Source organism: Heloderma suspectum, chromosome 3 (assembly GCF_057233095.1).
Source record: "Heloderma suspectum isolate Gila_16-S chromosome 3, 16-S_ref, whole genome shotgun sequence".
In the NCBI taxonomy this organism is placed as follows: Eukaryota; Metazoa; Chordata; class Lepidosauria; order Squamata; family Helodermatidae; genus Heloderma; species Heloderma suspectum.
The window spans coordinates 13,518,516-13,530,872 of NC_139460.1; the positions used below are offsets into that span (position 1 = coordinate 13,518,516).

General features: G+C 45.9%; 1 protein-coding gene across 1 annotated transcript in view; it reads right to left on the bottom strand.

Annotated features, from left to right (window-relative positions):
- DLG2 (discs large MAGUK scaffold protein 2) overlaps positions 1-12,357 on the bottom strand; it is a 1,591,953-nt gene that overhangs the window by 19,410 nt on the left and 1,560,186 nt on the right. Inside the window, exon 22 of the mRNA XM_084842537.1 lies at positions 5,826-5,867. Coding sequence (XP_084698663.1) covers positions 5,826-5,867 — 42 coding nt within the window. The remainder of the gene's footprint in view (positions 1-5,825; positions 5,868-12,357) is intronic.

A 12,357-nucleotide genomic window follows, 5' to 3' on the forward strand; every position in this document is an offset into this window, starting at 1 on the left:
ATTATTATTAGTAGCTAAATTTGAAATGAAATGTAAATAGTCATGGATGTTTAATATTGGGCCAACTTACATTTGTAAGGAAATTTGCAGATAGGGAAATTCTTGTTCAGTTAATAGAATTGGGAAAAAGTACACATCAAAAGGAGCATGTCAAGCAATATGCCATTTGATATTGATCATTTGTTTTTGTTCAAAAAGGTACCCATACACACACACACACACGTGAAATAACCTTGTTTCATTGATGTCTATTTAGTTTAGCTGGGCAATTATGTCCAATTGAACAATTAGGCTAAATAGACATAGGGATGAATGAGCAATTGATGTTAATTGCTTTCTACATTTAATTGAATGCAGTTTAATTGAGGATCTCTCTCTGTCTGTCTCTGTCTGTCTCTGGGTGTGTGTACACATGTGAGTGTAATGGGAAAATGTTACTACTCACAGCCCAGTAAAACTGATAATGTAGAAAATCAGAATGTGATGTATCCATATTTTAATGTTTTCTCTGATCAACTGAGTTTTCCAGAATAAAAGCCAGTTAAGTTATGAGAGTGGTTGAGGCTGAAACTTTTTCAGTTCTCTGATGCAACTATGGTCTTAGCCGGGGTGGGCCACTTGTGACCCTCCAGATGTTTTGGCCTACAACTCCCATCAGCCCTGGTCAATATAGCCATGGGCGTGGCATGATGGGAGTTGTGGGGAAAAACATCTGGAGGGTCACAAATTGCCCACCCCTAGTCTTAACTGACCTCAAAGAGGTCCATACATGTAGGAAGCTTTTCACCTTGACCTCCATATGCATTCAGTCCCTGACATCTTGAGAGAGACACCTGTCTAAAAACCTGTTAGCCGCTGCCAGCTGGTATAATACTGAGCTGGATGGACCAAAGTGCTGATTTGGTGCCAGGAAGCATCCTATGTTGTCCAACTTCATACACATGTATTCTCCAACAAAAGTGTTCCCCATCCTGGCACCCTCCAGATGTGTTGGACTGCAACTTCCATAGTGCCCATAGTTGGCCATGCTGGCTGGGCATTATGGGAGTTGTAGTCCAACATATCTGGAGGGTGCCAGCTTGGGGAAGGCTGTCCTCCACTAAGGAAGTGTTTCAACCTTATCCCCTCCCTTTGTGCATGTATGTTTTAACATAGAAGAGTTCATGAAAAACTCACTGTGGTCTATTCAAGTGAATGGGGAGAAAGAAAAAACACTGCATATCAAAGATGTTGGAGATCTAAACGACCGAAATCACGTGCAATAAAAGTAATGATATGAACTTACACTGAACACTATAAAAGCTGCATCAAGAGGGCAATCCTATGCATGTTTAGAGAGAGAAAAGTCCTATAACTCCCAGCACGCCCCAGACAGCATAGCTAGCTGGGGCATGCTGGGAGTTGTAGGACTTTTCTCTCTCTGAACATACATAGGATTGCACCCTAAATTGATATTGCAATTAAAACAAGGAGAAGGTAATCTTTCAGGATTTAGGCTTTTTTTTTTTTTAAAAAAAAAGAAAAGAATGCTTGCAGCTCCAGGTGGTTGTGAGTTTAAAAATTACTGTGTTGCTGTTGATGCAGGAATTAAAATAAGGGACTGTGAATCCTTCAGTAATTATTTGCCAGCCACACCCCGGGAGTTTTGAATAAAAATGCCCAGATTGGTGCAGCAGTTACCTTAAGAATTCGATTCTCATCTTAACAGGGGTGGGCTACTTGTGGCCCTCCAGATGTTTTGCCCTACAATTCCCATCAGCCCTAGAGTGCAGAGCCAATGGTGAGGGTTGATGAGAGTTGTAGGCCAACGCTTCTGGAGGGCCAGAAGTTGCACACATCTGTGATTTAGTACTTTAAAATAATCTTCATCATAGGAAAGATTCCATCTCCACACCCCCAGGGGAATGTAACTAGGGATGGAAAGTCCCCCCCCCTCGGGTTCTCCGGGCGCCCGCCAGGCCTTACCCCCGCTCACGTGCACCTGGACCCACGCTCGAGCTCTTCAGCAATCACCAAGCCACCTGCACTTACCCGGGTGGCCTTGTCGAGCTGCACAATTGCCATTTTAAAACAATAAAATGGTGATTGTGAAAATGCGCATAGTTGCATTTATGCAAAATGGGGCCGTGAACCACCTATATATGCAAGATTACAGGAGAATGTAACCAAAAGCAGATGGAGCCAATGGAGACAGGAAACAAACACCTGGAGGGTATCAGCATGAAATTGGCAGCCATTGGCAAAGATCTGCTTGTGCAACCTGCACCAGCTAAGCCTACTAAGGAGGCCCACTAGAGAGGACTATGCCACGGGCCTTCTCAACCCTGGAGGCAGCTCTATATATAGGCAACATGGGTGATTAATTTAGAGACAGATGAGAATTTTGTTTCAGTTAGTTCTTGATAAGAATTTATCAAAATGTGCAAATAACTTCCTGTTCAGGAGGGAAAGAACTTGAGTTTAAAAATGGTTCAAATGTGGGTAGGGTGGCCACTTATGAAGCACCCCCAAAGAGGAAAAGCATCACTCCAAAGAAAGAGGACAAAAGAGGACCCAGATGTGCATAAAATTTGCATTTGCTGATTATATGTATAGATGCAAATTTAGAGAGGATGACTATAACTTAAACAGAAATACTGTACTTCTCAAAATTGTGTGGAAGGCTGTGTCCAGGTGATCTGTGTGGCTGCCTGTTCGGTCTGCTGTTCAGGGGCTAACTGTTGATGGGCCACAGCTCTCATGGTTCTTTATCTTTAAACTGGAATATTTAAACTTTATCTTTAATCACGACAGCTGTTCAAATAGAGGACCCCTTCAAATAGAGGATGGTCCTCTGGCAGCCCTTCAAATAGAGGACATGGCCATCCTAAATGTGAGTGAACCCAGAATTGACAGATTCATCCATCCAGGCCCAGGTCTTTGAATGCCTAGCTCTTAAAAACCTGGTTTTGAATCCTTGTGTATTTGATTATGTTTGTGGTGCCGAATTAGGTTTGCCATGTCTTTTTTCTGCCCAGCTCCTCATCTTTAACAGCTATATGGCAGGCAGGTATAGCACGGTCCTCTCCATGCTGAGAATAGCTATACTTATTGAATTTGGCAGGAGCAGATGGATGAGTGCATCGTTTCAGTTTGTTTTTTATAGGAATTCTCCCAAATTCACAAATTTCTTAATATTTGGGATGGAAATAATTTTAAATTTAAAAAGTTCGAATGCAGGACAAAGCAAAACTGACAGATTCATCCAACCCTAGCGATTTTTTTTTTTTAAACGAAAACGAACAGAGAACAGTGGCAATTGCAGTGTTCTCAAGCTTCTGGCCACCACTTTCCAAGTAAACTAGTATCATTTAAGATTATGCCAATGAAACCTGTCAAAAACATCTTGTTTAGCTGAAAGAAAGTAGAGTTTATTACCATTATGACTATCAACAGAGGGCATCAAAAGCTCATAGCTATGAGGAACAAACTCCATAGTTACTTTGGGACAAGCAGCAACAAATGCTCCATGCTTTGTGGGCACACGCAAAGACACACACACACGCTCCACAAATGGCTTGAGAAAGCTAAACCAACAGCAGCAGAGAATTGGGAAGGTTGGCAATTTCCTTTCAGGAAATGTGCTTGTGAGGTCGTGCTGTTCCCATTCATTTCAAATTGGGGGCGGGGGCACCTAGGAGATTGACCCATCCTGGCTTGTACCAAAAAGAAATTCATCCTGTGCTTAGACAGAGGGCATAATGCAGCCTTCCATAACCAGGCACCCTCCATATGTACTGGACTACAAGTCCCAGCATCCCCACCCAGCCACCATGGCTAGGGGATGCTGGGAGTTGTAGTTCAGTACATCTGGAGGGTGCAGGGTTGGGGAAGCCTGGCATAATGCATGATGCATCCAGGACAGCAGGAATACCAGAGCAAGGTTTGCCCATCAGAATTGAATTTTTACAATGAAAGGTTTACAGTCTGATTAAAAACACACTAGCCTAACACGGAAACAATTTTCACCACTGGTTTCTATAGAATTTCTTTCAAGCATGTTTAGGATCTGTACCTGTCAATCAATGCCTTGCTTTTAAGTGGTGAATCAACAGTGATTTCCAGTATCTCAAAGGATGTGATTTTGGAGGATAAACATTATCTACCTATCGTCTATCTATCGTCTATCTATCTATCTATCTATCTATCTATCTATCTATGAACATAAGAAAAGCCAGACCAAGGGTCCATCTGGTCCACACAGAAACTCACAAGCAAGACATGAGTGCAACAGCACCCCTTTGCCCATGTTCCCCAGCAAATGGTGTGAATAGGCATACTGTCTCTGATCCTGGAGGTAGCATATAGCCACCAGGACTAGTAGCCATTGATAGCCTTATCCTTCATGAATTTGTACAATCCCCCTTCAAAGCCATCCAAAGTGGTGGCCATCACTACTTCTTGTGGAAGTGAGTTCCATAGTATAACTATGCAGTGTGTGAAGGAGTGCTTCCTCTGATCTGGCCTGAATCTCCTACCATTCAGCTTCATGGGATGACCCCAGGTTCTAATATTATGAAAGAGGGATAAAAATATCTCCCTATCTATTTTCTCCACACCATGAATAATTGTGTACACATCTATCTATCATCTATCTATCTATCTATCTATCTATCTATCTATCTATCTATCTATCTATCTATCTAATCATCTATCTAATCTATCCATCCAGCCCTTTACATGCAGAAGGTCCCAGATTCAGTCTCTGGCATCTCCAATTAAATGGGCAGGTAGCAGATGATGGGAAAGATCTCTTCTTGAGACCTGGACCCTGGACAGCCACTGCCATTTATAAGAGAGGGAGGATCTAATAGGCAAGAGGCTACTGTTAGCAGCTGATTTTCAAACTCAGGTGCCAAAAAAATTGGACCAGCCTTGGGTACTAGGCCCCATGTCTTGTTGCCATTTACTGTTCTGCCTCAGGCAGAAAAATGTCTTGAGCCGGGCCTGGAAACAGTGCTGACTTACATAGACCAATAGTCTAAACTGGTACAAGGCAGTGTCCTATGTCTGGAGAAGGACCATAGATAAATGGTACAGCACATGCAGAACATCCCAGGTGCAATCCCCATCAACTCCAGATGGGCTTAGGAAAGACCTCCCTGCCTGAGGCCCTCGACAGCAGCTACTCATATGTTTTGGGCTAGATGGACACATAGTTTGACTGGCTTTATGACAACTTCCCATGTCCTGATCCATCCATCTATCCATCCATGCTGTGGCAGTGCTCAGATTATGGGGGGAAAGGTAGGGGGGGCACTTACAAAATCTACAAGCCCCAACCCTTTCCTCCTTTCATTTTTAGACAAATCATGCCCCCCCCACTACCTAAGGGGGTTGCCCGCCTAATCTGAGCACAATGTTGAAGACTAGTGAGATGGGAGGGCAGTCGCCGTCATGCCTTGCTTGTAAGCTTCCCAGAAGTATATGCATGGTCAGTTCCTCTTGGAAAACAAATGCTGGATTAAATCAATCCCTTGGTCTGATCCAGCAAGGTTCTTCTTATCTTAATGAACCACTTCCTTGAAAGAAGAGGTTTAGATCCTGGGTAGCTGGAAAGCCTTTCTTACAGGAAGCCTCGCCTGTTTTAGAGCCATAATCTGCATTAAGATTTGATTAGTATTTGCAGCTGGTTATAAATCAAGCCATTTGCACCAATCATGTATGTGTGTGTGTATGTATGTATGTATGTATATATATATATATATATGAATGAAAAGAGGAAAATAAAATCATAACAGGCAAACCAAAGTAAAAGACACCCGAACAAAAAAGCCGCAACTTACTGTAGCTAGTTTCACTATCGCTGGCATTAGAAGAAACATGTTCTGCAAGAACAGAACAGCAAATTAAAGGGACATAACTAAGCACCAGAATGTCAGGCAACCACCCCAATCATGCAAAAGATGGAGTGTGTAGAGTGGGGGTCAAAAAACAGTGCGGAAGGGCAGCCCGATAGTTCCAGGTAATTGATAAAGGAAGGCCAAAAGCATTATCACATGTGGATGTATCGAGAAGGAGCTGTGTGCCGATCATATTTCTACAAAAGTAGCATCGGATGAACATATTAGTGCATGGCTGCATGGGGATTTTATGTCTTGAGCCTGGAAATGCTCATTCAGTATTCTTGAGAGCCACAACCTACAAGGTATCCCTCACTGCGCATTATGCCTGCAATTGCCAGTAGTCTAAGAGGCTCTCTAAGTGTTCCGTGCATAAGAGCCCGCATCACCATTTTTCTTCTTTAGAAAAGCAGCTTCCTGAAGGGGTGATTGAGTAGCAGTGATGAGGGGGAAGGAGTGCATCACCCTTTCCTAAGCCACCACTTCCCTCCTTTCAATAGCTCCCCCCCCGGCCTGTTTTTCTGTAGTAGTGGGGCCAGTACTAGGGCCAGGTTTTTGAGGGCCTTTGGGCAGGACTCCCTCAATGGGCCCCTCCCTCAGTGTGTCGTACCTTCTCACTGCCATTGCCAGCATTGCTTCTCACCCTCTTTCTCATAATTGCTGCCACTTGCTTGCTTGATAGCAGAGAGCCAGTGAGCAAGTAGGCCATGGCATCTACTGCTCCTGCTTCTCACCACCTCCATCGTCTCGACCAGAGTGAGAGGCAGGTGAAGAAGCAGGTAGCAATGGTGAAGAGTATGAGCAACCACAGGGGGCTGTGGTCAGTGGGCCCCTGCTGAGATGTGGGCCCTTGGCAGGTGCCCAACCATGCCTACCCTTGACGCTGGCCCTGGGAGGGGCTATGGCTCAGTGGAAGAGCACATGCTTTTCATGGACAAAGTCCCAGGATCAATCCCTGGCATCTCCAGGGATCCTTCAAAGAACCAGGCAGCAGACCCTCTGCCTGAAACCCCAAAGAGCCACTGCCAATTAAAGTAAATAATACTGGGCTAGGTGGACAAATTTTCTGACCTGGCATAAAGCAGCCTTCTGTGTTCTTAAAGGGAAAATGGTGTTGGAGCTCTAACATGCACACCTGTGCATAATGTGCAAATAACACCTAACATGGTAGACTGTGGTAGTTACAGAATCATCATGAATGATAGATTCCATTCTGGCTCCCGACCACTCGCCCATTCTCATAGTGCTTAACAATCCGAGGACACTCTGTCTCTCTGGCTTGTTTATTGTGACATCCCAGCCCAGAACTGTAGGTTGTTGGGGAAGGAACAACCCAGACTTGTAACCCCAAAATAAACCATGGGTTACAAGACTGGGTTTTCCTCCCACAACAACATACAGTGTTGGGTTTGGACGTCACGACAAACAACCCCGGGATGGAGTGTCCCTGGGTTGTTTAGCTCCACCTGGCTAAAGTGGCAGCAATTGGGTGGCAAGAACCAGCAGACTTGCTTGCCTTTGCTTCATTCTCAACAATTCGCAGTTAACACATTGTGGATTGCTGCAATGTGCAAACCAGGTTTCTCTCTCTCTCTCTCTCTCTCTCTCACACACACACACACACACACACACACCCCCACACATATCCTTAAGCTCTCTCACCATGAATATATATTTGGGTATAGTCCCACATGAAGAAAAAGTCTCCAATAATGGCGAGAAATCATTTTCAAGATGTCCCCAGGAAAGTGCATTGCAATGCAGGCTTTTTGGGGGGAAAATGGTTGCTCAAAAGTGGCACCATCTTCCACAAGCCTTCCACAACCTAGCACCCTGCAGATGTGTCTGGACTACAAATCCCATCATCCCCACTCAGCTTGGCTTGCCAGGGTTGATGGGAGTTGTAGCCCAACATGTCTGGTTGGGGAAGACTGCCATAAAGAAATCACTCTATGAATGTATTTATTTGTGTATTTCATTTCTATACTGCCCAATAGCCAAAGCTCTCTTTGAAATCTTATGAAATCTGTGCTATGTGAATGCATAGCGCTGTTCGGGAGGTGCTTCTTCCATGCTGTCATCACAAGAGACCAAAGCCTTGATGTAAGGACCAAAGATGGCATCTAGTGGACAAAATATTCCCAAATTAGAAGTCCTGAAAACTGTGCCCCCAAATCTGTTGCCCGAGAACAGGTTGTTTCAGGTTGTCTCAGCCTTGACCACTGTTTGGGGGCCAATGCATTCTGAATTTCTAGGTGTTTGGTACGGTACTGGTTTGTGAGTCTTATGGAATTTGCTGTCAAGTGGTGACTGTGACTAGCTGAGATGGCTTTAAAAGGGAATTAATGCATGGAGGAGAATTTTATTTATTTTATTTATTTCATTTCTATACCACCCAATAGCCAAAGCTCTCTTTTACTTATTTCATTTCTATACCGCCCAATAGCCGAAGTCCATCAACTCCGGAACAACTGCAGGCAATCTTGGAGGATACTGATTATCTAGACACATTTCAGTCTGGGTTTCATCCTGGTTACAGGGCTGAATCAGCCTTGGTTGCCCTGATGGATGACCTTTATCAAGAGAGAGACAGGGAGAGTGCAACCCTGTTAATTCTGCTTGATCTCTCATCAGCTTTTGATACCACTGACCATGGTACCCTCCTGGTTCAACTCCGTGGGATGGGTATCAGAGGCATTGTGTTGCAGTGGTTCCGGTCCTACCTGCGGGGCCAATTTCAGAGAGTAACATTGGGTAACCATTCCTCGGCCCCTTGGCAATTGTTCTATGGGCTTCTGCAGGGCACCATCTTGTCCCCAGTGTTATGTAACATCTATATGAAGCCGCTGGGAGCAGTCATTAGGGGATTTGGAGCCAAGCACCTTCAGTATGCTGCTGACACACAGCTCTATCTCCCTGTGATATCTGAATCAGCAGAGGCTGTGCAAGTACTGGACCAGTGCCTGAACTCAGTAATGGGCTGGATGAGGGCCAATAAGCTGAAACTGAATCTTGGCAAGATGGAAGCCCTGTGGGTGAGTGGGTCCCGAGTCCGGGAGACAGGCTTATTGCCTGTTCTGGATGGGGTTGTTGCACTCCCTCTGAAAGATCAGGTCTGTAGTTTGGGGGTACTCCTAGATCCATTATTGTCGCTGGAAGCCCAAGTGGCCAGAGTGGCTTGGAGTGCCTTTTGCCAGCTTCAGCTGGTTCGCCAACTGCGGCCTCTCCTGGACAGGCATAGCGTGGCCACAGTGGTACAGGCGCTAGTAACCTCAAGACTGGATTACTGCAATGTGCTCTATGTGGGGTTGCCCTTAAGGCTGCTCTGGAAGCTAGATCTAATACACTAGTAGCTTTGCTGTTGTTGGGAACTGCCCCTTTTCAGCATGCAACTCCTTTGCTGAGGGAACTGCACTAGCTGCCTATCTGCTACCGGGACAGGTTTAAGGGTTTAGTATTAGTGTTCAAAGCCCTAAACACCTTGGCACCAGGATACCTGAGAGATTGCCTTCTTCCTTACCAACCTGAGGTCATCAGAGGGCATGTTCCTGGTGGTTCCACATGGACCCATGGCCCAGTTGGAGTTCACCAGGAAAAGAGCCTTCAGTGTGGTGGCCCTCTTCCTGTGGAATTCCTAGGGATGTACGAAAGTCCCTTACCTGAACCCAAAACTTGATTCGCGGTGGGGGGGAGGCCCTGGCCGGGGGTGAGGCGCCCTGTCCCTCCCGCCGCGAATCCTGGCCGGCCGGGACGCAAATGGCGGCGGCCGTAGCCGCCGTTTGCGTCCCTGCAGTCAGCCGTGATAGGCTACATAAATGTTTACATAGCCTATCACAGCTGAGTGAAAAAACAAAACAAAAAACCGTGCTTACGCAAATGGCGGCGCCCATGGGCGCCGCCATTTGCGTACGCGCGGTTTTTTTTCCCCCCTCACTCAGCCGTGATAGGCTACGTAAACATTTACGTAGCCTATCACAGTGTTTTTTAAAAATCTAGCCGTGATAGGCTACATAAATCTTTACGTAGCCTATCACATTTTTTTTTTTTTACTTGGAAATGGTGGCGGCAGCAGAAGACCGGCTGCCGCCGCCGCACCACCGCCGCACCGCCGCCGCCACCAGGGGCATTCGCACAAGGTAAGTCCCATCTGGGGGGGGGCAGACTGTTTCGCCACCAATTTCGGGGGGCTGAATGCGCTGGCATTCGGCCTCCCCGAGATTCGTGGAGAAATTCTCTGACATCCCTAGGAATTCCCTGCCCCTGGAGGTCAGGCAGGCACCAAAACTGTGTTGTTTCCAGATCCTCCCGAACACTGCACTCTTCCAGGAGGCATTCCTTAATTGAACAGTTATGTTTTTTTATTGGCATTGTGTTTTTTAAACTAGTGCAACTTTAATGTGGTGTTTTCATCTTTTTATTCTTTTACTGTTTTATCTTTTGTGGTCACCGCTGTTCTAGATATGGAGTGGTATATAAATGTTGTAAACAAACAAACAAACAAACCCTGATCAGTCATGAGTCATGATGGCTGTATGGAGCTTCCATATTCAGGGGCATTATGCCCCTAAATGTTGCTGGGGATCAACAACAGCAGAGGGCTTTATGCTCTGGTTGTGGGCTTCCTGGAGGCATCTGGTTGGCCACAGTGGAACCGGGATGTGGGACTTGGTGGACCTTTGGTCTGATCCAGCAGGGCTGTTCTTACAAGAACAGGAGGGTCAGAGGTAGACATGACCTGAGTCAAATTCAAAGCTGGAGGCATAAAAAATGCATTGTAGCACACCCTCATTTCCTTAGCTCTCCAGTTAATTTCTGGAAGACCTCAGTACCTAAATAGATTGACTTTAATGGTGAATTATTCAATTTGTAAGAATGATTCTGATCCTAGAGTTCTCCTTCCAGTGTCTGTGCCAGCAATTAGCATGCAAAATACATTCATTCTGTTTTGCCAATGAATGTGCAGATGGCTTTTTATAAAAATGACATTCCCAGTCACGTCCGTTAAAGCAGGTTAACCCCGAAAAATGTGCATGTAAGAGGAGCCAACTGCCTGACCTCGTATGGACAGACAAAGCTGCTAGACCTGGGGGTCTCCACTGTGGTGCCTCTGGACACCAAAAGGCCTGCAGAATCCTGTCTTGGCACCCACCAGGCTCACTGCTTCTCCTGATTTTATTTTATTTTATTTTATTCTTAAGATGTTTTCAAATTAAAAAAAATGTTTTTAAACTGAGAGGCTGGCATGCTGCAAACTGCATCACTGCCCACCAGCAGCATCTTTATTTGGGTTCATGGAAGTGTTTTTCTGTTTTGATTTGGACCTGAGATCCCACCTCTGCCTTATACTTAGATTCCTGGGCAACTTACCTTTTTTTTGGGGGGGGAGTTTCACCACTTTGCCTACTGGCAAATGAGTGTTTTCTGAGTGGCCATGCCCACCATGGCAGCCATTTTGTGACAGTGCCCACATCACTCTTTCAAAATTCCAAAAGTACCCACCAACCCGAAAAGGCTGGGGACGCTTGTGACTGTTAGTCCTCTCTTGCCCAGTACCATCTCAATGAATCTCTATGGTGGGGGTGGGGAACCTGCAGCCCTCCAGATGTTGTCTGACTACAACTCCCATCATCCCTGACCATGGGTCAGGCCATGGGTTCCTCACCCCTGCTCTAGGGACTCAGACAGAGGTCTTCCCCAGCCCTGCTAGTCAAGATCCTTTTTTTTTAACTGGAGATGCTTGGGGCTAAACCTGAGGCTCTCAGCACGCAAAGCCTATGTCCTGTCATGAGATGTGAGCCCTGGGAGACAAAAGGCACCTTCAGAATTAAGAAGGATGCGCCCAGAGGCACCTGATGTGCCACTTCTGGAAAGAGAATGTTGAATTTCATGGACCTTCATGTCAGTGATGGTTCTAGGTTTTTGAAGGCCCTTTGGCAAGACCCCCTCAATGGTCCCTCTCGTTCAGTGAGTCTACTGTCTCACCACGATTGGCACCAACTGCCATTGCTCCTTCTCCTTTTTATCATCATGGCTACCATTTGCTTGCTTGAGAGGCGGAGAGCCGGTGAGCAAGTAGGCAGTGACATCTACTGCTCCTCCTTCTCACCACCACCATGGTCTAGGCGGGAGCAAGAGGCAGGTGAACTAGCAGGTTGTAATGGTGAAGAGGAGGAGCAGCCCCCAGGGGGTGCTGGGCCGTGGGACCTTGACAGGTGCCCAACATTGCCTACCCTTTGTGCTGGCCTTCCTTATGGATCTGGAGCAAGGTCTTAGGGGGCTAGAAGGTGGCCTTTGACACAAGATCTATCCTTCTGTTGGGTTGGACTGCTGTTACACTCTTGCCCAAAACACAGAAGGTTTTGTGTAATCCAAGGGATCTACATTCCAAGAGGGCTTATGAAGAACACTTCATACACAGCATTTCTCTTACACAGAGATCATCTCCATTAACAGAAAAAAAAACCCTGTGAAGAAC